Source organism: Acomys minous, assembly GCF_964271855.1.
Source record: "Acomys minous genome assembly, chromosome: 12".
Classification (NCBI taxonomy): Eukaryota; Metazoa; Chordata; class Mammalia; order Rodentia; family Muridae; genus Acomys; species Acomys minous.
The window spans coordinates 102,007,996-102,035,353 of record NC_140493.1 but is presented as its reverse complement, the minus strand read 5'-3'; the positions used below and the strand labels follow the sequence as shown (position 1 = coordinate 102,035,353).

The window sequence follows — 27,358 nt, the reverse complement described above, 5'->3', positions numbered from 1 at the left end:
AATGTTTTTGTTTCTTTTTGTACTAATTAACTTATCTTTGTTTCCTCTGATTTGCCTTCATGGTAGGTTCAAGCATTGATAACTTTGTAGATTCACTAAGGCAGCAGAGCATAGCGTTAGACATGGATGCCCTGGGAGCCAGAAATGGCACAGAAGAGGTATTATACAATGGTGCTATCACTGTTTTGGGTGATGCAAAGGTATGTTAGACTTGATGGCTGTGTTTCTCCAAAGGTGGATTGTGGAGGTTCAGTTTAAATAACTCAAATTAACTGATGTGAAAGGCTGACTTGATACAAATGAGATTTTTCCCGTTTTTTGGTAAGAGAAGCTAAGCTGTAATTATTTGCTTGAGAGCTCCAATATAACTATCAAGGGATTTAATAATCATTAAAATTTTTTTATCAGTTAAACCTTGCTTCTTTAATTATTTTAAACTGTATTCTCAGTGAAATGGAAAATAGCCGCTCAGTTTAGACTTGACCTTGAATCTTCAGCCTGATGTGTCTCCATACTGCTCACTCATTTATACCACTTTTCCTAGATCTTGGAGGAATTTTTAAAAATATAATCTTTTATTTAATTCTTTAGGAATTTTATACATTCTTAATTTTTTAAAAAAATTATTTTATAGGTTTCTTTTTAACATATACCTTTATATTATTACACATGAATAAAATAAACTACATACAGCAGGAAGAACCATGAGACAATCAGGAATTATATAAATGTTACATTCATAGTGATATGGCCATTTGTATTTGGCAAACTTGAAGTAAACATCTCTCCCGTCTTGTTGGGGTCTAAATTTCTGAATGCTAACCTGTACTTCTGGTTCACTCAGGCATTTAAGTTTTATTCCTGCTCAGGTCTCTGATGGAGGTTGAAGGCCGGATAGTTTGGTCCTACAATCAAGTTTAGTTGGTTAGGAGACAAGATGTTCTTAAATCAAGATAGATGATTTAAGTTAACAGAGATGAGATATGATAGATACTGATTGTTACTCAAATTCTTAAAATCTGATCAAACTCCCATAACTCCTTTAGCTCCCAACTTCAAGTTCTATGTATGTATGTATGTATGTATGTATGTATGTATGTATGTATGTATGTGTATATGTATGTATTCATCCATCCATCCATCCATCCATCCATCCATCCATCCATCTATCTCTCAACTACCCATCCGGTCATTTGAATTGCCCCTCTACTCTCAGATCTAGGGCCTGCTTTAGAGTGTGGTTGACCTACCAGGCACCACACCCTTACCCTGGAAGCTATCAAATGCCAATAGCTCTTCAACTAGGAGTGTAACTTGATGCCTGCCTCTCCCACTCCACGCTGAGATTCCCTCCTGCTTAGGTTTACATAGATTCTGCACATGCTGTCACACTACTGTCAGTTCAAATGTGTAATATACGTGTTGTGTTCAGAAAACACCTTTTGCTTGTCATCCTTCACCTCGGTCTCTCACAATCTTTCTTCCCCCTATTCCTTGAAGACTATTCAGCCCTTTGGGGGAGAGTATCTGCTAAAGATGTTTCATTTAGAGCCAATAAGTAGACGGTCTCATATCCTCTGCACATTGGCCAACTGAAGGTCTCTGTTAATGTCCACCTACTGCAAGAAGCTTCCTTGATAAGGGGTTGAGAGATTTATGGGCATAGCAATAAATCATTAGGAGTTAATATAAAACTGTGTTCATTTAGCAGAGAAATTGTAGCACTTTCCCTTCTAGGAGCAGTGCCTTATCGAACCCCAGGTTTCTTGTTCTTATTCTTGTCTGATAACAGTGCCAGCTAAGAGCTCCATCTTATGCAGTAGGTCTTAAAATCCAACCAGAGTGGTTAGTGGAACCATAACATTCATGCCTCTATTGCTACTAAATGTCACTTGAATTTTCAATTTTGTGAGATTCTGGGCACAAACAGTCATGTGGTCAATGTTTGGAGGTGGTGATGTAGAAATCCATATCAAAGTGCTGAATTCTTTTTTAAGTATATTGGGAATTAAATAATACAGGCAATGATGTTTTTTTTCTTTCTGTTTTTGCTTTACTACAGTATCGGTGATTTCAATGCTTTTCTAACATAATCTGCCACTAAGTTTTACAGTTGTCTTCTTAGAATTAAGAAATACTTGTTATATTTTAGGATCTCAGGTTTTCAATAGCATGTAACACCAAGAGACTGAACTGCTTTCCAGTCCTCATGGATATTATTAGTAATGGGCTGCTTGGAATCTTTAATTCTTCGCAACGCATTCAGACAGACAGAAGCAAAATTCTTGATGTAAGTAAATGAAGGCCTTGGATGTTTTTAAGAAAGTCCTCATAATGCAAGAAACACATCTAATCAAATCTTATTAACTCAATAATCATATCTGTACACACACACACACACACACACACACACACACACACATATATATGAAACAACATATATTTCTGCATTGCTTGGCTGTGATTACAAAACAGTATAAACAGTATGGTTTACGGGCAAAGAGACTACAGGAAGGACAACTAGTTGGACAACCTTTGGCGTGGAACCCTTTGCAGCCCTTGATAAAGGGATCATATTTGAATAGCAGCAGTTTTCAATGTCTGACTATGCACCCTTCTTTTTTAAAAAAATCAACTTGGTTTTTTTTGTAGTCTTTAATACACCATTTCACAAAGTGTACAGATAAAATTTCACCACAAAAATTTCTGCAGAAGAAAATGCGGCAATGTGTGCACCTGGCTGACTTAGTCAAGGTAGTATACGGGCAAGAAATGAGGCATTAATACTTAGGCAGTTTGCCCAAAAAACTACAGTTCTTAGCATTATTGCTGTCAATTCTGGTTTGCTTGAAGATGCATTAAAAGAAGATTTCAGTCCAGAATGTTCACCTTTGACTAGACTAGGGTGATTATAAATGGAGCCATTAGCATAGTTCTTGTTCTAAAGATAACTATTACATAAAGTTTCAAACACATTAAAAGAGAATTTAATAACCTCCCACATTTACAAACCAATTCAACTATTATAAGTATATATCCTTAAGATGATTTTGAATTAAATATAAGACCATATCACTTTATCTATAAATATTTTACTGTATATATCTTAAAGGAAATAACTGTTGCATTTGATAAGATGGCTCAGTTGCTAAAGGTGTTGGCTGCCAAGCCTGATGTCCTGAGTTCAATCCCCTGTGAACCACATAGTGGAAGGAAAAAGCTGATTCTTAAAAAGTTATTCCCTGCATGTGCACACACATGTGTATGTACACACACACACACACACACTATATATATATATATATATATATATATATATATATATATATATATATATATTAATATAAAGAACCTTTTTTAAGAACAACTACAATAGCTTTATCTCATGTTAAAGTAGCTCCTCATAATATCAAATACTGCATTTCTTAGACTGTCTTATTTAAAATATGCTGCCCATGTGTGCCTACACTGTCTAACAGTGTCTAGATCAGGGCAGGGGTCGTGGAAAGGTGAGGGACACAAGGCATATACCTAAACACAATAAAGGCAGTATACAGCAGGCTTTACAGCCAACATCAAATTAAATGGGGGGAAACTTAAAGCAATCCCACTGAAATCAGGGACGCACACATAGTCCCAAGAGCAGGCACATTCTTGGTTACAAGAAGATTTTAGAAACAATGGAATATGCTCATAATATCCACACAGCACGGTTAAATGGAAGACATGTCGTTTGTATACTGGACAGCTACTGATCCAATTTTTTTAAAAATTAATTTTGTATCCAGCCATTTTGCTGAAGGTGTAGGAGTTCTCTGGTGAATTTTTTTTGTGTGTGTGTATAGAAAGAGAGATAGTTAACCATAGACATAGATATAAATGCTCTTGATGCGTGAGATGCTGTAATCTTAGAGTAGGAGACTAGAGCTTCATGCTACAAACCGACCTTGAGACCAAGGGCTCTGAGGGGTCAGCACAGTTCATTTATTTGGTTGCTATGATAAAGACAGTATAAATGAATGAGAGGCTAGCTTTCCATCTGCTCACCATGTATGCATGATTTCAGGATTATTTGTATTATGAGTATCTATACATGAGCAATGCGAACTTCTGGATACTAGCGGCAGCCAGTCTCACTCCTTACATTGCGATGGGCAGCATCAGTGACTACAAGGTAAGAAGTATTAAAGTCTTCAGATAGCTCTCATGCCCAGGAAAATTTTCCTTCGACTCTTATGAACATAGATTTATATGCATGTAATGGTGTGTGTTTGCTGCAATGTGTAATCGATCATTTAAATAATAGGCTGTCAACATATGCATAAAGTGCATTTTTCCTTAAACAGGAAAATACCACCAACCAGTAGTAAATGGCAACTTGTAACCATTCTTTGAGACAAATTGTCCTTTCCTCCACCCTATTATTTGCACTACAGACTTCTTGTTACTCATGTCTCAACACAAAAATAATTTTAGCCAAGCCCTTTTCCTGTTTAATGAGTCTGACTAGAGCTCCATCACTGCCGTATGAACTGGTTTAAAAGGCAGGTGAATGGTACATATGCCCATAGGACTTTTCTCATTTGTTAAGTGTTTCTTCTTTACTAGGAATGAACACCATTAAAGCAGGAATATTTTCCTTTAATTGGTGCCTATTCTGTTGTTTCTCGTGAATTCCATGGACAATGGGTCATTTCCCTATTCCTTAAGACTTATTTTAAGTATAAAAACATTTGTCTGCTTGTCTGTTATATATCATGTGTATATACTGCCCGTGGAGGTAAAGAGAGGCTCTCGGATCCCCCAGAACTAGAGTTACTGTCACTGCTCAAAGCAACCAAATATAAGAGTTTGACAGCATCCACTCAAAGAATCATGCCCAACAGCTTACCTTTTAAAAAGGTAATTTTAAAAAAAAATCAAATTAAATTAAACATAAAAAGGTGTTTAATAAGGACCTATCATTAACATCAATACTCTTGATAGTATTCAACAATTCCTACCTCATTCCTAGCTGAATAGCCTTATGAAGAGTTGGGTCAATCTAGGTTTCAGCTTGGATATTATCAGTCCCTCTTGTGTAGGGTCGTGGCAAATGACATTTGCCAAACAAGAGAAATAATTATTGAAGAAATGTACTAAAAATAGTTGCTTTAGTCATACATTTATGATTTTCCTAGTCTCAGCTTTTCAGGATCTTTCTGGGTATTTATTTGTTCATTTATTTATTACCAGAAAAAGGTTCTTTCCCAGCTGTGGATTTCAGGCCTTTACCCGTCTGCTTACTGGTGTGGACAGGCTATGGTGGACGTTCCCCTGTACTTCCTAATTGTCCTTCTCATGCAAATAATGGACTGTGTTTTTAGACGCATGGAGATTATTTGTATGTTTAAAAGCCTGTTAATTCAGGTAAGTGGTAAAGATTTCTAAATCCTTACATTTTGGGATGAAGTTTTATTAGACCATCTTTTCCACGAATGCAGTAATAATAGGGTCACAAAGTCCCTTTTGCAGGTTCCATCCGAGTCCCATTGATAATAGAATTATGAACGTTACTCAGAAAGGAGGAACTTGAGAATATTCTGTTGGGGTTCCAAAGAGAAAAATCCCATGCACGCTGGAAACAACAGCATCTGCCAAGAGAAGCAAGCTGGAACAAGGGGAAAGAGATAGTTAAACTTTAACAGAGCGCAAGCAAAAACATAGACCTTGAACGCAACGTGAGAATACCATGAAAAGAGAAAAGAGTGAGGTGGGCAGAGAGCCCTTGTCCCAGTTGGTTTTCACTGACAGAATGCAAACACTGTCCTTTCGCAGGGTGGTGAGGGCTTTGGCCCAAAATCAGCCCCAAAGTAGCTCTCGGCACGTTTAGATCAGCGGAGTGGGAAAGATTGCGCACTATTATTTATTTGACTTAGCCTTGTAGTCAGCTGACGGGGGGTGATGCCTCAAGATGTGCCGACGATGAGAACACATCGGAAGTAACTTGCGTTTATTACCCGCTCACTTTTAAGTTGTGTTAGCTCTGGACCATGAACAGCTAAAAGGAGAGCATCTTACATTGTCAGTTTACCCTTTTACGCTGCCGTTGTCAGGCAGCGCTTCGAAGCCCCTGCCGTGAGCCTTGCCAATAGTTTCAAGCACCCTGAGGCCTATTACTCCCAACTGAGAGGCCAGCGATGTTTTTCCATCTTATTTTAAACTAGTTCTTTGAGAGTTTCATGCGTGTTTTGATCGTATTCACCTACTCAGACTTTGTTAATCCCAAATATGCGAGGCAAAAACTCACTTCCACAATTCAGCAATTAAAGCAAACTTTATTTTATTTTTTATGGCAAATGACAAATAAGGTGGTTTATTTTAGGGAAAGCTAATGGAACAATTTCACACGTATGAAGGAATACACAACTGTTATCAATTCGACAGCACTCTGAATATTTAGTTAGATATATTTCCCCCTTTCCTTCTTAATATTTCAAAAGCTATGTCTAGATGGCAATAGCTGAGTTAGAAAACAGAGCAAGTTGATTACAAAGAACTGTGATTCCTACTGTCAGTAAATCACTTCTAATTTGGAAATTTATATTATACAAGGCACGGAGTGGTAAGTACTATTGTAAACACTGTCCCAAGCAAAGGCACTCAGAGAGCTCTTATTCTTCAAGAGCCCAATAATTTACACCCTTCTATCATAAGGCAGAATCCCAAATACAAAATTGTTGTGTTTAAAATACCAGTATGGCTAATAATGTTTATTATCTGGCCTATAATTATTATTGCGGCAGTGTTTTCTGACCTGCAAGCAATCAATCAAGACACAGACACCTGTTATATTTTAAAATAGCCTTAGTTAACCTGGGGCAGGGCAGATATTAATCCCCTAAACTATTTCCCATAGTGGGGCAGGTGTGGGATACTTGTCCCAATACCATGTCATTTGGTTCTAAGAATTTCTATTAAGCTTCCTCCCATCCATAATCCCATATACTTGTTAATGTTCTTCATCTGGGCCACATCCTCCATCTGTGCTGGCCATGTACTTCTCCTCCACCTAACCCATGATGGCGCAGCCCCCTGCTCCTCTCCTCTCCTCTGGTCTCTCCCCTCCCAAGATTCTCTCTGTCTCCCCAAGCCCTGGACCGCCTATGCCATTTGCCCTGCCCAGGTGTGATGGTCTTTAATTAGTCAAACAGTTTAGGCTCTTAGGCAAGGTGGGTCATAGAGACAGTAAGCAATACTTAGCACCAAAATACATCAGAATAACCTCCAACACAAAATTGAGAGAAGTGTATTTGTTATTATTTTAAGTAAAATATACTCAGAAAAAAAAACTGAATTGATTGGTAGAAAGTCAGCAAGCTTTATTTTAAAGGTGCACTTAGGACTGGCCAACTGGCTGTCTCACCCTAAGCTGAGAGAGCAGCCCCAGGATAGCTTTTTGAGGTCCTTTGTATGAGGTAAAGCTGTAAAGTTAATAGAAAACAGCTACAAGCACATTTTCAGGGGTGAAACAGTTGGCCGTTAGGGAGAATATGGTGAAAGAGCAAGAACAGACATGTTGTAGGTGGAGAGTCACACATCATGGGGTTGGTGGTCACAGGTGAAGAGCAAGGTATCCTGAAAACATATTTTTACAAGGCAAAAGGCAGTCATGTATCATGGGATTACAAATTCTGCATAGTTTAAAAACCATATAACTGAAAATGAAAACCTGTTCTTGTAGGGTATGGGACTGAACAACGATGTGACTCCTGTTTTGAAGGAAAAGCCAACACGGTTTTCATGTTTTATGTTCTTAAGAAAGTCTTAAAAGACCAACCTGGGCTGCCAGAGTATTGTTACAAGTGTGGTCCTCCACTGGAGGTTATGCATCTTGCCAGGGGCTACACTCTCAGAGAACAGTCTCTTAGCAGCTAATAATTGCCAGTACTCCATGCCTTGGGGGTGGAATTGTACACCCAACTCCTCTCTCCATGTTGGGATTTAGTCTGTCTCAGGCCTGCACAGATCTTGTGTGTGCTACCCAAACTGCTGCGAGTCCATATGAGCCCTGCTGTGTCCAGATGTTTCTTTCACCAGTCTAACACTTACTGCACCCCCCTCTCCTGCCATTGATGTCTGAGCCATGGGCAGAGCTGCATTCCATTTAGGACTCAGCATCCTGCAGTCTCTCGTCCTCTGCGCCATGGCCAGTTGTGTATCACCGTGCAAATCACCATCCACTGCACAGAGAAGTGTTTCTTTACAGGTTTACTTTTTTTTTTTTTTTTAAATCAAGCCATGGAAGGCTGGTACTTGACAATGTGCTACAAGCCATTTGGAAATGTTTCAACACTCAAAGTTTGTCTTCTTTTGAATTTTTAAAATTTAAAATTCCTTATCTGCCAGGGTATTAGCAACCAGGAGTAGGACAATGATTTGAGAGGAAACATCCATGTTGGTATTCATATCTCAAATGGTTGCCTGGAAAGGAGAGAGCAGCAGGGAACCTTTTTATTCCCTTTCTTCCTGCCTAAGATCCCCTACCATTTTATTGTTGTTGTTATTCCAAAGAGTGCAAAATTACGTGTACTATTATTTTAAAGAGTTGAGGGGCAAGTGTGAGTACCCTTAAACAGTTTTCATCTATGTAACTGGGATGTATCTGTTCTCAGATCATGTGTACTATTGGATATGCATCATCTCTTGTTTCCTTGACATATGTGATTTCATTCATTTTTCGTAACGGCAGAAGAAATAGTGCCGTTTGGTCACTTTTCTTCGTAATTGTAAGTATGCATACAATGCTCCTTGTTTAATTTTGATGCTTTCTTGAAAAATCCAGTAGCGTGTATTTTTTTTTTTACTTAAAATTTGTTTTAGACTTACTTATTTCATATTATGTATATGAGTGTTCTCCTTGCTTGTATGATGTATGTGTGCCCCATGTCTGCCTAGATCATGTGGAGTTCAGAAGAGGACATCGGATTCCGTAGAACTGGCATTGGGAATGGTTGTGGAATACTATGTGTCTGCTAGGAAACAAAGCCGGGTCCCCTAGAAGAAGAGCAAGTGCTCTTAAACGCCAGACCTCTCCATCCCCAAGGAGTATATATTGTAATCATTGCACCAAGCATAATGACAAATTAATAATTCTTTCTAGAAAATTCTAGATTCTCTACGATATCCATAGATCTATTTAAGTTGAATTACATGTGTGCATGTATATACACAAAGCTGGAGGGACCCACGAGGTAGAGATTTCTATCCCACAGCTATTCATTTCTTTCCATTACTATACTATACCACTGACGGATGTGCTGCCATTGATGTAGCCATTGTTGATGCATATCAAATGGCTTCCTGTTTAAGGCTATTATTAATAATAGTGACAGGAAGTCAGTACTGAATGTACTTTGGCACATTTGTGGATGCATGTATAGATGTATTTGGGGATGTATAGATGCTTAGCAGTAGAATTCTTAGTAATTATCCTTTATACATTCACCTCTGGTGTATCTTGCTAATGAGTTGTTTATATCAATATAAGCTCATGGAATGAGTTTCTTATGAAGTTTCTTCAAAGCAAAAAAAAAAAAAATGAAAAAACCATCTACTACACATGAAAGTTTAACAAATGATTATAACAACTTTATTAGTAATTGCCTAAATATACAGCCAATCAAGACATGTCAATATGGTAAATAGCTGAATAAATGGATGGAATATTATTTACTATGAAGAAAAATTAGCTATCAATCCCTGGAAAAACATGAAATAAACTTAAAGACAACGACAAGAAAGAGCTACATGTCATGATTCCAATGACATGAAATTCCAGAAAAAGCTATGAAAATAAAAAAGACATTATTGGTTACCAGGATTTATGCGAGAGGAAAGATGACTAGGTGAGCACGAAGACTTTCAGGGCAATGAAATGCTCCACATAGTACAATGGCAGATACATGTTACTGTAACTTCAACAAAACCTAAAAACTAACTACAATACAAAATGTGCCTGAAGAGTAAATACATTTAGAAAAATAGTATATTTAAACACTCAGACTGGAAAAAAATCCCATAAAGCTGAATAGTTATTTTGGAAAGTAATTTTACAGATAAGAGACTATCACTGGGTCGGTAGCTTAGTGATGGAGCCTTGATTAAGCGAAGCTGTGAAAATTGATAGCGAGTATGCGTAGACTTAAAAACATATGCAAGTGTTGGTTCCAATTCCTTAAGGATTTTACTTTACTAGGAATTTATTAAAAGCATATACCTCCCTTACAACCCGGCTACTGTACGTAGGAGAGAAAGGAGATTAAGGAGAACAAGAATGAAACTTTCTGGGTGTCAGTTCTGTGGGGCAACTCCCCTGGTGTAATTCTCAGGAGTGCTGCAGATCATCTGTTCTACAGCAGAAGCCGCACCACTCATGGACCACCAATCCTTAAACTCCCCACACTGTGCCGCCCTGCCATGGGCAGGAAGCTCTGTTCTCTTGCTCTCCTGGTCCCTCCTCCCATTGATGGTCACTGGCCCCTGTCTTTTGTCTTGGGCTAACCCTTTCTTCCTCTGAGTCTATACTAAGATGTGTTTCTGTTTGTAGAGACAAAGTCTCAGTGGGGTCAAGCATCCCAAGGCTGTTTTCACCTTGGGCCCAGATTAAGGCAAGATTACATTCTCCTCACATGCAAGACTGACACTGAAGTGAAAAAACTAAGATGTATAGAAATGAACAACCAAAAATGTCATCATAAAAATCTGAGCTTTATACATTGCCTTCCAATAAAAATTATGACATAGTTTGTGATGCAGAGGAAAAATACAATGGCAATGCTATATAGAATGAGACAGAGATGTGTAACAGGAACTGATGAAACGAATTCCTGTTCTCTTTAAAAAATAAGCTTCGATTCATGCCACTGTGCTTTAGTGACACCATGCTGTGCTGTCGTTTCAGGTCACCATTTTCGCCCTACTTACTGTTGACATGGATTTGGATGACTTTCTAAGACTGCTGTTCTGTACCCTTTTAATACCTCCCTTCACATTGCCTGGCTCTTTATTCATTTTTTCCGAGGTAAGTAACTTCCTTCTCCTCCGACCACCATCAAAGTGCATAGGCACCGAGGAAAGCCAGTCAGTCCCCTGGCTGTGCAGAGTCTGGCCACGTTCATTTTGAGTTGAGAAGCCCTGCTGCTCTAGCTTATGAAGGCCAAAGGAAACTCCAGAGGAGCAGCATTTTATAGCCTTTGTTCCAGGGAACCTACCAGGAGGCGCAGGAGACACGCCTCTTCTGTGCAGGTTAGGGCGTGCTAGGTTTAAGGCTTCTGATAGATGAGAAAAGGCACTCAGCAGGCAGTTGGATATACAGATCTGACATTTAGTCTATGGGAGATTGAGAACACAGCAGACTGGCCGAGAGTCATCAGTTTATGAGTGTCAGTGGCGTCAACATAACCGAGTAATGTAAGCCACACAGGAAATAGAAGGTGAAATAAGAAGAGAGGCAGAAGCTTGACTTTGAACTCCAAAATTAAGAGGTTTGGAGAGAAGAAGAGTCAGTAAATCAGGGTGACTAGGAGCCAGAGAAACGGCTGGCTGGCCTCTGAGTGCAGGATCCCCTTCCAGAAACTCAGCCTCGGCAGCCAAGTGTCAGGTTCCAAGGGTGTTTCTATATGAGCACTTAAACCACTGAATGCTACTGGGTGGTCCAGAAAGATGACGACTGGGAAAAGACCATTCTGCCGACAGACATGAATGTCACTGGTGACACTGACAGTGTTGATTCTGATGAAAGCATCTGGTTTACTAACCGAGCCTAGTAGAGAGAGCGAGGGGCGAACATGCATGCCTATAGGCGAGCATGCCTATGCATTTCTGTCAAGGTGAAGCAGGAGGGTGGTAGATATTTTCTATCCGTTTTTCAAAAGAAGTGTCATACTTAGCTCATGTGACATATGAAATTCCTTATAGAAAGAGAGAAAAGCATTGTCTGCGGAGTAAACTCCGAGAAGCTGAATGAAAACCCATCAGCACGCATTGTACAAGTGGAGAGGTTAGCCGGGCGCGGTGGCGCATGCGCCTTTAATCCCAGCACTCGGGAGGCAGAAGCAGGAGGATCGCTGTGAGTTCGAGGCCAGCCTGGTCTAAAAAGTGAGTCCAGGACAGCCAAGGATACACAGAGAAACCCTGTCTCGAAAAACAAACAAACAACAACAACAAAAAGAACCACAGCCATTAACTGTGTATGACGTGTTCAAGGAAGAATTAGCATTTCAAGAACAGAGGGAAATATGTGAAAAATAATTTCCGGGACTGAATCAGTAGGATTGGCAGAACTCACTTTTCAAGCGGAATAAGCAAAAGCGAGAAGTAAAGGATCCAGAAATATCTCTTGGTGAACGTAGCTCAAGAAATAAGATTGGTCCATTACCCTCTACTCGTGATGAAATGAGCCGCCCCTCTTTTGACATCTAATGGGACATGTGTACAATTCTCCATATGAAGAATTTTGTCTGTTTTGGGGGAATTGTCATAATTATTGCCAAAAGTGGACGCTAGGAGATAGGAACGATATGTATAAAGGGTCCCTAGGGGAGAGTAGAGAGGAGGCACGGGGACATAAGAACAGAGGCTCGGGTGAGCACAACTGTGTCTTCAGCAGGCCCGGCCAGCACTGCCCACAACCCTGCTCCAACCCCCACCCTCACCCCCAGTGTTTCACAGAACAGTATCTAGTATCCTGGCCCAAGGACAAGCTTAAGTTCGTGCAAACACTGAGGAACAAGGAAAGCATACTCACCCTCAGAAAGACTTTACCTGATGGATTCCCAGGCTACGTTAGAGGTTATTACAAACAGGACAAACCGCGAGCAGAGGAACGTGCACTTGACCATGTCTTCTTGTTTTGCAGATTTCTTATGGCTCCTCGGATGTCTCAGGAGAGTCAGAGTCTCGTGTCTCACTTCTGGCACTGCTGATAGTAAGATGGTATTTCCTTCGTAATGTTTTTGCGTTGGGAGACATATCTGTACAACTTGAGCTTCTTTGAGTCTCAACAAATTAAAAAATGTGTGTACATTTTGGGAATATGAACACACACACACACACACACACACACACCTTTAAATCCAAACTACTAACATGACACTGATCATCTGATGACAAGCATGGAGCCAAACTCTAAACAGCATGAATACTTGTATATACTCATTACTACTATGCTGATATCTTTCCTCATTTACTTATTTGTTTGCTTGTTTGTTTGTTTGGGAGTGCATGTTATAGCATGCTTGTAGAAGTCAGCGCGTGGGAGTCATTTTTCCCATTCCACCATGTGGGGCCCAGGGATTGAATTTAGGTCATCAGGCTTGGCAGCACGCATCTTTACCAACTGAGCCTTCTCCCTGGACCATTATTAGTATGCTTATATTTTTTTCTTTTTTCAATAACAACAGAGCTATTCATACAATATCAAATAGATTGTCTTCACCTTTGTGAGAATGTTATCAAATGTCATTTTGTAGATGGTCAGTCTCACTAAATTAACTCCAGTATGAAAACACTTGTTTTTATGATGAGGCTAATTTTGGTTTTCTATTTCTGTTCCTAGCCTTACCTCCATTTTTTCCTTTTCCTTTTTGTTCTTCGATGTCTGGAAAAGTACATCAGGAAGAAGTCACTGAGAGTGGACCCTGTGTTCAGGTTGAGAGCATTTCAAACAGAATTTCATGTTTCATTTAATCTTTATTCTTTAGACATTTTAATATGCATGAATTAGTTTTGGGTAGGGAGAGTTCATAATTCTTTGTAAGGGTCTGTGTTGCAGGTAAAATTATTGTAATTCAGCCTAGTAGTAAAAGCAACATTAGCACATACAAAACCCTAAATTATGAGAGATGGATATTTTACTGGTACACTTGAGTTAAATACAAGAGAGGTTTTTTTTTGTTTTGTTTTGGTTTCATTTGGTTTGGTTTTTTCAAGACAAGGTTTCTCTGTATAGCCTTCGCTGTCCTGGACTTGTTTTTGTAGACCAAGCTGGCCTCAAACTCACAGAGATCCACCTGCCTCTGCCTTGTGTGCCACTGTGCCCAGCTGAGATAGTATCTTTAAAAGAACAGATAAATACAAATGACCAACTGAGTAGATGTTGACAGTCCAAGAAGGAAATAAACATGAGCAGTAAGGCCAAGGTTGAGAGGCGTGGCCTTTCCCCCACAGACTTAAGAAGACAGCTAGGACAAAGTTAAAAGCTTATATTGGAGTATAAAAGAAAATAAATGAAGCTGGATATTGGAACATACTGAAATAGGGAATTATGAGGAAGGTATTGAAAATTACTTCATGAGCAACCAATACACAAGATGCTTTACACACTGTCTTATTCACTCTCCTATTCCTTTGAAGAAACCATTCCTAAGGCAGCTCTTATAAAAGGAAGCACTTAATTGGGGCTTTGCTTACAGTTTTAGAGGGTTAGTCCACAGCTATCATGGCAGGAAGCAGCTCGGCATGGCACTGGAGCAGTCGCTGAGAGCTTTACATCCCGATGCACAGGCAGCAGGCAGGGAGATGGAGAGGTAGGCTGATCCTGGCATGGGCTTTGGAACTCTTAAAGCCCACCCCTGGTGACACACCTACTCCAACAAGACCACACCTCTTAACCCTTCCAAAACAGTTCCACTATCTGCTGACTAAGCATTCACATGTCTGAGACCACGGAGGCCACTCTCACTCAAACCACCACCACACACACCTAGCTTTTCCCCCGCAAAATAAAAATCAAATTCAAACCTAAGTGTTATGAAAGAGAGTGACAAGAGGACATTGTGTTTTAGGGAAACCAAGCAAGCATAGTAACTGAGGTGATCCAGGGGAGTGAAGGAAAGAATCAGCTGGCTCTGTTACGGCTGACTGAAGGTCTTTTTGGATAGCAGCAGGTGGAAGGACTGACTGACACATTGCTAAGAGGTAACACATGAGGTAACTGAATGGACATTGGATGTTGATCACACACCCTGGATCAACAGATATGTCCCTAATTTCATGTGCTCTGGCACTCCGTTCTTATGAAACTTTTGGAATTATGAAATATATCCCAAATCAATTTCTAACTCTTTCCTCAATGAAAGCTGCCTTAAAATCCCTGGACAGAGGGCACAGCAGAAGTGGTTCACCTCATGATTCTATGCAAGGAAGGTGGGAGAGGTGTGCAGCAGCCTCTCAGCGCAGAGTGAGGAGACCAGCTTTGCCAGTTAAAGGGGGAAATGTCATAAAAAAAAACTAAGAGAACTATATTTATGAAAAATCAAGACTGAATAATAGCAGCATCCTTTGAGAAGTTGATGAGAGAAAGCAGGGCATTTGAAAGGTACACAATAGAGGAGAAGGATGCAGTTGTGTCCCGTTTCTAACCATTTCAATGACTGATAACTTTAACACTCTGTGTTGGTTTTAGAATTTCCCCAGTAAGCTCTAGAGCTTTTCCAAACCCAGAGGAGCCTGGAGAAGAGGATGAAGATGTTCACCTGGAAAGAATGAGGACAGCAGGTGCCGTGACGACCCTACAGATGGACGAGGTAGAGCTTGTAAAAATATTCTTCCTCAAATGTTTCTGACAGAAAAACAAGAAGCATTCCCATCTTAATTCTTTTAAAGTCCTGGGAGATTTCTCTTGTTCTAATAGTTAGTTACTTGCTGTCAATAGGTATGCAGTGCCCACAAACTATGAAAGCAGAGGGAAAACACACACGTGAGCACGCGCACGCGCGCGTGCACACACACACACACACACAACTTGTCAATTTATTTCAGTCACAGTTTGATAAATACAGGTAAACGTTGGAAAATTTAAGATTTTAATGAGTTTCTCTTAAAGATTTGTTTTGTATTTTATGTGTACGTGTGTGTGTGCCTGAGTATATGTATGTGCCATGTACATCATTTTATACAGATGCCCATAAATGCTAGAGGATAGATGAGGGCATCAGAGTCCCCATAGAACTGGAGTTCTAGGCAGTTCTGAGCCACTTCATGTGAGTGTTGAGAACCAAACCCAGTGCTCTGCAAGAGCAGCAAGTACCTTTAACCACTATCTCTTTAGCCCCAGCTTTTATAATCCAAATTAAGCTGGTTGTAAACAATTCAGAATAGAGTTCTCTTGTGCCTGTGTCTGTACCTGTGCATGCACATGTATGTGCACACGTGTGTGTGTGTGTGTGTGTGTGTGTGTGTGTGTGTGTATGCCTGTCTAGATGTTTTGGTATGCATATGTATGTGTGTGTTAACAAATATTGGTTTATGTGAGTGGCCTCATCCCACTGTCTGTAGCATGGTAAGCCCCAAATCACACACAGCACTGCTAACCAAATTCCCATAGAGGGACTTGGGATGGTTCATCTGAAAATCTCAGTTTGAGGCTGGGTGTGGTGGCGCACACCTTTAATCCCAGCACTCGGAAGGCAGAGGCAGGCGGATCACTGTGAGTTAAAGGCCAGCCTGGTCTACAAAGCAAGTCCAGGACAGCCAGGGATACACAGAGAAACCCTGTCTCAAAAAACAAACAAACAAACAAACAAACAAAAAGAAAATAGCAGTTTGTGGCAGGAGTGGTTTTCTGGTCATTCTATACCATGAAAGGCCTGGTGGAAGAGTTGTGAGGCAGTCCGTCAGTGGAGAACAAGAATGCTACACTGATATTCATGTCTTTTCACAGAAACCGGTCATTGTTGCTAGCTGTCTGCGGAAGGAATATACAGGCAAAAAGAAAAAATGCTTTTCCAAAACGAAGAAAAAGATTGCCATGAGGAACATTTCCTTCTGTGTTAGAAAAGGTTGGGATCCACAGTTCTACCCGTAGAGCTCCTGTGGGCTCAGAAGACTGGATCTTTCTAAGGGGCCATGAGGTCTGGGATGGGGATCAACTGTTGGCTGGTGAGCGCTGAGAGGCAGCTGGCTCACTGAGTGGGGTCAGGCTGTGCCTTTCAATAAGTCTCAGTGTTGATACAACAGTTTTTCTTTGCAAAGGAAGACAGTGTTATGGTCTTTCTCTTAAATCCTACTAAAAGAGGTAAAAAAAAAAGATAACATACATTTTACTTTATTATTAAATATTTATTTACTTTTGGTATTTTGCGTAAAACCCACAGCCGTATGCATGCTGGGCAAACATTTTACTGATGGTACGTTCTAAGTTCTGGCATTGGGTTAAAGTAAAAATGGTCACGATAGCTAGGACTAACAGAGTCACAGGAGTGTATCTTTCATTCTTAACAAGCAGTTTGTGGTAGCTAGGTTTAACAATTCGTGCCTATCACATCAGAACGGAAGGCTATAGCAAGAATATTGTAACAAGTTCAAGGCCAGCCTGGGCTGCACACATGAGTCCCAGTGCAGTCTGGACTATGTAGTAAGAACCTATCTCAGGTTAAAATAATGGTGTTAGTTATGGAAGTTTTGAGAAACTGAAGTGAGTGTTCTTTGGAATTCTACTTCAGTCTCTTAACTTACCTTAGGCAAATTATCTGCGTTCTTTAATACTCCTCCTTTAATTTCTCCTCTATAAGATGAAACTAGTAATGACGTGTTGTTTGTGTGTGTGTGTGTGTGTGTGTGTGTGTGAGAGAGAGAGAGAGAGAGAGAGAGAGAGAGAGAGAGAGAGAGAGAGAGAGAGAGAGAGAGAGAGAGGTGGAGGGGAGGGAGAGAGGGAGGGAGAGAGGGAGGGAGGGAGGGAGGGAGGGAAAGAGCCAGGGACGGAGACAGAGACAGACAGAGTCAGAGACTGAAATAATGTATCTAGTTCATTTTGTGTACTCTCTCCACAGGGAGAGTCTGCAAATTATATTTAGCTTTATTTTTAAAGGCATTTGCGTGTTCTTGAGTATGCCTGTTTCTTTCAGGCGAAGTTCTAGGGCTCTTAGGACACAATGGAGCCGGTAAAAGTACAACCATCAGCATGATAACGGGAGACACGATGCCAACTGCAGGTCAGGTCAGTCATACACACAGAAACGCGTTCCATAATGCTGAATAGATCTAATGTTTTGCAGTGGTCATCCATAGCAAGCTAAAAATACATTGGTGGTCTTTAATCAACTATAGTGACATGCATTAAAGATGATTGATTAAATTGCTTTATACTTAGTGCAAAAAATAATTAGAGGAGGGTTAATATCCGTATAGTGCCATTGACTGAGTAGAGAATAGAAATATTAATAAAGATTATGTAATACAAACATAAAGCATGATACAAACACACACACACATACACACACACACACGCATACATGCGCACACACACACTCATGCGTATTTTCAAGGAAGAGACCATTGCTTTATTATTTTTCCCAAGAACTTGGTAAACTGAATTGTCTCATCTAGTAATATGCTGAAGACCACTGTCCACTGTTAAGATCTCAACAAGCCTTGCTAATGTGGCTCCAGTCACAAAGCTCCATATTTCAAAACTATTCTCTGGCTCCATGCTGTAACTCAATACTGTGTGCCACTTGTGTAACAAGAGGCCACAGCTGTCTTTGCAAAGACGACAGCCAGTAAAATTTTTTTTGTAATAACTGAGACACATCCTGGCCAGATGGTGGGACAGTGTCTCCAGTGACAGGAGAGATGCTGGCAGCATCGGGTGCTACTGGGGATGTATGGGTAGTCTCCGTGCACAACCTGGTGCTGTGCAGGAGGTCTAGAATTTCCCAAGATGACAGGTATTAGAGACAAGCAAAACAATCACCCATAGTCTAGGATAAAATATTAAAATGTACATAAGTTGCACTCTTCTAGGCCAAGTTAGATAAGATGACAGACAGAAACCAACGGGTTACAACTTCAGAGGAAAATAGTGTTGCCATTTGATCTGAGGCTAAGATCAGAGGAACGATCAATGCAGGATTGCTGTACATGGTACTGATTGCTAGAGAAGCTTCATGAACTGCCTTCTTGTTTCCAGTCTTACCTGATGCAGCCACTGGAGCAGTCCTTGAAAAATGCAAATGAAAGCATCCTCCTGGTTACAGACTCTTACCATAGGTGGTCCAAACTCTACCATGGCTGCAGATGGCTTAGCACAGTGAAGGCTGTGCCAACTGCCCCCCCCCCGACCTCTGCCTCTTGGGTTGGCTTTTTGTGCTCTCACTGTAGAGTATGTGGGCTATGTGGGCTTGATCTCCCAGTGGAAAGAGCAATCTCCAGGTGCTTGGCTGCCTCCTTAGGATCACTCTAAGTTCTACTTGCTCAAAGGGCCATTTATTGCCTGTGCTCATCACTTTACTAAGTTATATATTAGATGCATGCATTTTCAAGAAGGCACCACAAAGAGAGTGTAATCAGTCTACGTATGTTTCAATTTATTTATTTTCTGTTTTCTCTCTGGAATGAAAGTTATGCATGGCAGAGTTAACTTTATCCCCTCTTTTGTGCCAAGGAGAGATAATAACAGAGAGTCAAGGTTAATGGCTTAGGTTCTAAGTTGATCCTATTTTCAGGTCCCAAGTTGACCTTCTGTGACCTTTGTGCAAGTTTCTAAGCCCATGGTTGCATTAGGTTTGCATATCTAATAGGGACACAGCTAACTGTAAGGGTTTTAATGGATATTCTAATAAGATTTATTAAATGCTTGGGCTCCAGCACGCTGGCATATACAGCACAGTGCTGATCTCATCAAAATAATAGATAGTATCATTTTATTGTCTTTCATGTGGTAGATATATTGCTAAGGGACTTTTTCTTTATTCATCTCTTCAGGGCTGCTCAGCTTGAGAATTAATGGCGTTGTGGATTGAGTAAATGTGTATAGTAGGCTACTTAATAGCATTTATGCCTCCTACCCACTAGATGCCAGTGGTATCCTTTCCACCACAGATATAAACACTTTTGACAAGCAAATATCTGTGTCTCCAGAAAGTGTGAGATGAGCCCTGAGAGGAGGATTGCCTTCACTGGAAACCACTGACCTCTGGGGGAAACAGAATGCTTAACGAGAACCATTGTTCTGAACGTTCGTATCAATGCGAGAACTCAAGTAATAGACCACGTACAGGCCATATTAACTTGAACTGCAGTACTGGATTTAGTCATAAAGTCTAAACTATAATGCTAAGATATAACAATGTGGAATATTTAAGTATTTCTAAATATTGAGAAAGTCATCATTCCCCCAGAGCTAAGTGATCATTTAAGTCTTTAATGATGTTTCTGTGTGAACTTCATACATGAGAATGGCATGCACATTATGTCTGCCCCTTCCCCTACCTCTCCAACTTTTTCAACATTCCACCCCTACTCCCCAAACTCATGGTCTCTTCTTTAATTATTATTGCTACATGTATACATACACACACACACACACACACACACACACATGCGCGCACATGTATGCGCACACACATATGTACATATATAAATACATACACACATACATACAACTATTGAGTCTGTTTAGCATTGTTCACATGAACATGTGTCCAGACCACTTATGTTTAGACAACCCATGAGGGAGCATATCCCTGGAGGAAATGGATTCTTCCTCTCTCAACAGCAACCATTGACAAGATGTAGCTCTTTATCTGGATTTTAGAACCATGTAGACTTTCCCCTATCTGGCTTGGCATGTCAACTGGTGTTGTCATTATGACATGGTCATGTTCCAGTGATTGTATTTTTACTATTAGCTTTCAGTGCCCATGTGCATGAGGAGAATATCATCAGTATCACTTACATGCACATACATATGCAGTTTTGGACAGAATCTGAGAAAAAAATTTTTTGTGTGTAGGTATTTTTGAAAGGGAGTGGTGAAGGGGCTGCCCTTGGGTTCATGGGGTGCTGCCCTCAGGAGAATGTGCTGTGGCCCATGATGACAGTGAAGGACCACCTGGAGGTGTATGCTGCTGTGAAAGGGCTGAAGAAAAAGGATGCCTTGGACAACATTACGCGGTACTTGGAAAAGCCACACTCATTTCCTGCTCAGGGGGTGGTATCCTATTAGTGGTGTTCACACAAAACTAAAGTCAGGAGCTTGTAACTGGTGAGTCCTTGCTTGTGAGAGACTTGGTCATCTAGAACCTCGTTCATGGTTGATTTCTCTCAATTTAAGCCTAGAGAGAGAAGTTTACAGATTTTCTTTCTATTTTTTAGAAGAAAATGTTTATTGAGCTTATCTGCCAGTGGGATGAGTACATCATGGTGGGGAAACGTGGAAAAGAATGCTGGAAATACTGGAGTGTGATGACCAAAAAGGGCTAAAAAAAAATCAGTATTAGCCAGCTTTATGTTGTTCTAATGAAATTCACGAGTCTGGATGCATTTGAAGGAAAGAGGTTTACTTATTTAACTCAGTTTTCAGGTGAAAGTTCAAGATGTCAGCCTTTTGCCTAGTGTCTGGTAAGGCTCGAATAGCAATGATGTCAGTGCAGGATTGTGATGAGCACGAGAGGTGATATGACCAGGCAGAAAACTAAAGAGAGACAATCCTTTCTGCAAAACACAGCTCTGTTGCTCTAGAGCATTGCTTCTTTCTTGCAGGTGGTTTTTCCTTCTGTCCCCAAGCTCCTGGAGTAAAGACTCCTGAGACTCAAAATATATTTGTAAAATACCTAGGCCATATAGCTCAACTTTTCTCTGGCTAGTTCATAACTTAAAATAACCCATTTAGTCTATTCTTAATTCTGTCATGTGGATGATTAAATGTGCTCAGGTCCCATGTGTCTGTCTTCCTCACATTTGCTAGCAAATCTCCCACACAGCTGGCTCTCTCACAGAATCCTTTTTTTCCTACCAGATGACCCACCTTCTATTTCCTGCCTAAACTACAGGTCATCAGATTTATTACTGACAGACATTACATCTATACAATACACAAGACAGTCACTCTACAGTTCGCAACCTTCCTGTTGCTTAGACCATCATGTTACAGTGACCACCAACTCTAAATTATTTTGTTGCTACTTTACACTGTAGTTTTGCTACTACTACATGAATCGTAATTTGATTATCTGACATGTGACCTCCACAGGGGTCATGACCCCACAGCTTGGGAACTGCTGCTCTCAGGACTTTTCCCCAGTCTCTATAGCTTTTAACGACCCGCACTGTGTCCTGACATCACCACCTAGGAATCACATGAACGTTTGGTTATCAAACTGTCTAAACATTAGCAATAACTTCAGGGGTATCAAATTTGTGACCCCTCTGATGATTTTTTTTTTAAAAACTCTCACCACTATAGTATTGTTCAGACTTGCTTGCTGCATTGCCTCCTCCTCGTGTGTAATGAAGATAGACTCGTGTGTTTCTCAGGTTGGTGAATGCATTCAAACTGCAGGACCAGTTGAAGGCCCTGGTAAAGACCCTATCAGAGGGAATGAAGAGAAAGGTATGTAAAAGGTCCAGGATGCCACTCTGCATCCTGGAGGCTGATGACAGACAGCTTGTCCCTCTTGTTGCAGCTGTGCTTCTTGCTGAGCATCCTGGGGAACCCATCTGTGGTGCTTCTGGATGAGCCGTCCACCGGGATGGACCCTGAAGGGCAGCAGCAAATGTGGTGAGATCTCAGCAGCAACACTGGTGTGGATTTTTTCGATCTCGTAAAAAATTGACTTTCAATATAGTTTACTTAAAGACATTCATCCATTATCAGGAAAAGCAACACTAACAGAAAAAGTATGCAATTTCATATCTGACCAATACTTTTTTTTTTTAAAAAAAAAGTCATTTCTTTCATCTAAGGAATTTACACCCATTGTAATAATTTTGTCCTTTCAGATCTTCTGAATATGCATAGGGCATAGCTGGTTCACCCAATTATTAATTTTCAAATCCTTCTGCAATAACAACAACATGGTCATTGACACTAAAACAAAAACCTGAATCCTCAGTATGTTAATTACTTTATAAAATTTCTAAAATCAATCATGTTGTGTTATTGCAGTATATTTTATGATTATCCCATATTCTAATAAGTGCTCACTTTCTCCCTTTTGCCTTCTCATTAATTCTCCTGATGCTCAGCATTTCTGAGAGAGCAACCTTTTCCCCAGTGTTCAGCCCTAAATAATTTCCAAGTTATACGTTTTAGCCAAAACTTATTTATTCTCCTCGACCTAACTCTAGGCAGGCAATCCGGGCCACTGTTACAAACACTGAGAAGGGTGTCCTCCTGACCACCCATTACATGGCAGAGGCGGAGGCTGTGTGTGACCGCGTGGCCATCATGGTATCCGGGAGGCTGAGGTGAGTACCTTTCAGGCCTGCCATTGACCCCGCACATCGCCTTATATAATGAATAAACACTGTCCGCTGTGAGGAGCTGGAAAGTCTGTGCCACTTTCTGCCTGCCCCTGGCCCTAGCATCCAGATGCTGAATTGTACTAACCATAGATAACTTCTTGCCCTGTTTGACTTTAGCTTCCTCATATCTCTCTCCAGATGTATTGGTTCTATCCAACATCTGAAAAGTAAATTTGGCAAAGATTACCTGCTGGAGATGAAGGTGAAGACCCCTGCACAGGTGGAGCCCCTCAACATGGAGATCATGAGGCTCTTCCCCCAGGCTGCTCGGCAGGAAAGGTAAGGCATATGTATTATTTTAGTCTTTATTTTTGGAGTTTTTTTAAAAAGAATAATGAGAAGTGAAAGTTCTATCTTTTCATTGTTTTTAACTTTAGTAAATATGAGTACCTTCACGACTAAGAGACAGCCTCTGTTCCAAGGGCTGCCACAGGCAAGCTAATACAATAAACTCCTCGCTGGAGGCTGGCTCTTGTGAGGGAATTAGCATTTGTGTGGCTCTGAAGTGCGCCAGTGACTAGTCTATGTTTGTGCTTATACTACCTCAGCAACCCTTGCCAGAGGGTCAAACCATTCATATTAAAGGAGATGCCCCGATAGAGCTCAGTGGTGGTACTACACAGTCATCAGGGTCCCCCGAATGCTGTCCCTCAGCATCTGTGTGAGGCATGGTGCTCGAGGCTCGGGTAGATTAAGCAATACCAAATAACCAGCAGGGTCTACTTAGCCATCCTCTTCTTCTTAAGATGGAAGAGCAGTCTTGGGTCCTCCCTTCCCAAGGCATCATCATCATGCCACTTATTTCTTCCCTTGTGTCCTAGTCTTTCTCCTCATAGACTCACATCTTGGTTGATCAAAGAGCACTTGAAGTACAGTTGTCTCCAAGTCATAAGATGTATGTTATTTATGCAAATTGCTGATAAGATGGGTGTTTGCATTCAGACTTGTACTCATCACAGAGTTCGCCCCCTTCTCCTCTTTACAGGTACTCCTTTCTAATGGCCTATAAGTTGCCTCTTGAGGACGTACGACCTCTATCACAGGCTTTCTTCGAATTGGAGAGACGTAAGTGAATGTTTAGAAATAATACTCCAAAAGCCATAAAAATATAAGCCAGCTCCAAAATTAACGTAACGTTCACGATACACAATGAATTGCTGAGACATCTAATCCAGTGCTTCCTGACAAGCAGTGATTTGGCTTCTCCATCTCAAAGTGCAAAAGGCATTCAGACTAAGTTCAAAAGTCCCCTTAACCCTTAAAAGTCCCAATACTGTGCAAATGTCTTTCATAAGACTCTAAGAAAACTGAACTGTGAGCCCTAGTAAAATAAAAAAGAAAGCTACAGACGCCCAATAAATGATGGCTCAGAAAAAATATTTCTACTTAAAGGTGAGTAACAGAAAGATAGCTAGCCGAAATCGCACAAAACCAAAAAACCACACAGCAAGTCACATTGATTATTGTAGCTACGTGTCAAGACATCCAGAGCATGTTTTGGCATGAGGCAACTGCTTACAGAATTTGGTTTCCTCCTCCCTATTGGCTGCCGTCGGTAGCTCATTTCACCTCCTTCCCTGCCCTGTTCTACTCAGTGTCTGCAGCTCCCCTCTGTAGGTGTTCTTCACCTCTGGCATCTGCAACACACTAAAGTCTTCACCACAACATAGGCACCACACTTCAAAGCTTCATGCGTGTTCTGCCCAGGAATCTGACCCTACTACACATTGCCTGGCCTCCTACACGTTTCTCAGGAACCTTGGCCCAAGCCCCAGTCACTCTGTAACTTTTGCATTATGAGCGCATGCAAAACTTGCGCGCCACGCGAATGATTCCATGCTCTGCTGTCGGCTTGAGAAATAGCCAGCTGCTCTTTCACCGAGGCCGCAACAGGCTCTGGGTGCCTGGGTAGCTGAAACGAGAAGGTTCTCTCCATGATCCTAATCCTGCATCAGTAGGGTGCTGATGCTCTTACCACTCAGTCACTTACCTTGGGGTCTTTTATGGAAGAAGTCTGTCCCTCAAGGCAACTTTGTTATTTTTCCCATTGTTTCTCTTTCATAGCACGAATGACTCTAACAGTTACAGCGACTCTTTCTGCACCGACTTTGTCTACAGCAACTTTAAATGCACACTTTTTCAGAAATATTTATTCCACGTGTTCCCATCTCTCATTGTAAAATCGTTTTTATGCTGTATTCTGAATGCTGCCTTGTCCCCCAAAATCTCCCCCACATAATTGATCAATCAATTACCTTGAATTTAGCCTCATTCAAAATCTCAGGGCACAGACTGGAGCAGACATCATTTCCAGAAGTCACATAAGTGACTTCTAGGCTAACTCCCAGTGGAGCCTTTGTTTTCATCTGAGGCCTCATAGAACAGCGTTTACTGGCTGCAATGCATGTCTACTGTCATCCGGGTCTTCCACCAGAAGGTCCCATAAGCTCTGTTTTATAGCACCCTAGGGCTTTTCTAGCCCTCTCCCCAAAGTTTTCCACATTTCTCCCACAAACCAATTTCTAAAGTCTGAGGACCAAACAGTCATGTTTAATCACAGAAATGACCCCACTTCTGGGTACCAGTTTCAGTATTACCTCTGTGTTATTGTGGTCAAATACATACCAGAAATAACTTATGGGTGGAAAGGCTTAACTTGGCTCCTGGTCCCAGACAATTGCAGTCCATCACAGCAGGAGAAGCATGACAGGTGGGAGCACGTTACCAGGGTTCCTTACATCATTGTGTCAGACCGGCAGCAGAGCAAACAGTTCAGAGCCAAGAGTAAGTATGGTCCTTGAAGGCTCTCCTGTAGTGACCTACTTCCCCCAGGCAGCTCTCATCTCTTAAAGCTACCTATAGCTTTCAAGTTAGTGTCACAAACTGGGGAGTGTTTGGATAGCTAGTGAAGGACATTTCAGAGTCACACTGTAGTATTCCTCATGCCCTTTCTCATGCTGTGCTTCAAGCCTTGCCAACCACCTTCTATTGAAGACTCACACTTCCCAGCTTGCGTCTTCTTCTTGATACATGGCTAGGGTCACCCATAGAGGTTTCCTTTTCTTATCTCACTGTACACTCTCATTGAGATTCTTATCTTGGGGGAATTTTTAAACAATTTTTAATGCCAATTTTCGACCTCATTACGGGAAGATGACACAAAGTGCCAACTTTACGCATGCGGTTAACGTTTCCTCGTTTCCTGACACCATTATGGTCTCAGCTCCAATATACTTACTGAAGGAGCTAGGCTCAGAGGTGTTGAGGATCAATGCATGCCCCATGAGCATCTGCATGCATTCTTCTTTACCACCAGGTCAAATGTGAGTAATGCGAACTCCAGCACAACTCCAGGGTCTTTCCTCTCTCAGGTCACACTTGCCAATAGCCAGGAAGGTTGCCAGGATTTATTTAATCTCTCTTCTAACTATGTTCTCTCCTAGGCTTGTAAGCTGATATTAGGAATCCCTTTCAGGTAGAGTGTAAGGGGAAGAGAGAAGAGGTAACACGGCAGCGTGGTTGATCATGGGCACTGGAACATAGCACATCATCTTGAGACTATAGATAAGCACAACGGTTACCACTGTCATTAGATCCAAAGAGACAGACGCAGCCTGAGGCAGAATGGTGTAGAATTTATTACTTTGAGAGAGAAATAGTGGCTGCCAGTCAAGAGACTTTGTGTCAGGAAACAACCTGGCTGTCCTTCAAACAAAGGATGGATAAAGAAGTTGCCGTACATTTACACAATGGAATACTCTCCAGCCATTAAAAACAAACACATCTTGAAATTTTCAGGCAAATGGTTGGAACTAGAAAAGATCATCTTGAGTGAGCTAACCCAGACCCAGAAAGACCTGAATGGTATATACTCACAAGCAGATATTAGCTGTGTAATACAGGATAAGCACACTACAGTCCACAGGCATAACGGGGAGGGCCATTGGAAGGATGCTTAATGCTCATTCAGAAGGGCAGTTAGAATAGACACTGGAAGTGCCTGAAGACAGGGAACAGGGCAGGAGCCTACCACAGAGGTCCTTTGAAAGACTCCACCCAGCAGGGGATCGAA

General features: G+C 41.0%; 1 protein-coding gene across 1 annotated transcript in view; it reads left to right on the top strand.

Moving 5' to 3' along the window:
* Positions 1–27,358, top strand: part of ABCA9 (ATP binding cassette subfamily A member 9) — a 72,628-nt gene that overhangs the window by 41,530 nt on the left and 3,740 nt on the right. Inside the window, exons 21-37 of the mRNA XM_084750082.1 lie at positions 67–200; positions 2,153–2,290; positions 4,067–4,174; positions 5,236–5,409; positions 8,655–8,768; positions 10,943–11,062; positions 12,899–12,967; positions 13,598–13,689; positions 15,446–15,566; positions 16,703–16,820; positions 17,886–17,977; positions 20,774–20,934; positions 22,297–22,372; positions 22,446–22,540; positions 23,110–23,229; positions 23,425–23,565; positions 24,272–24,351. Of these exons, the coding sequence (XP_084606208.1) occupies positions 67–200; positions 2,153–2,290; positions 4,067–4,174; positions 5,236–5,409; positions 8,655–8,768; positions 10,943–11,062; positions 12,899–12,967; positions 13,598–13,689; positions 15,446–15,566; positions 16,703–16,820; positions 17,886–17,977; positions 20,774–20,934; positions 22,297–22,372; positions 22,446–22,540; positions 23,110–23,229; positions 23,425–23,565; positions 24,272–24,351 (1,953 nt within the window). The remainder of the gene's footprint in view (positions 1–66; positions 201–2,152; positions 2,291–4,066; positions 4,175–5,235; positions 5,410–8,654; positions 8,769–10,942; positions 11,063–12,898; positions 12,968–13,597; positions 13,690–15,445; positions 15,567–16,702; positions 16,821–17,885; positions 17,978–20,773; positions 20,935–22,296; positions 22,373–22,445; positions 22,541–23,109; positions 23,230–23,424; positions 23,566–24,271; positions 24,352–27,358) is intronic.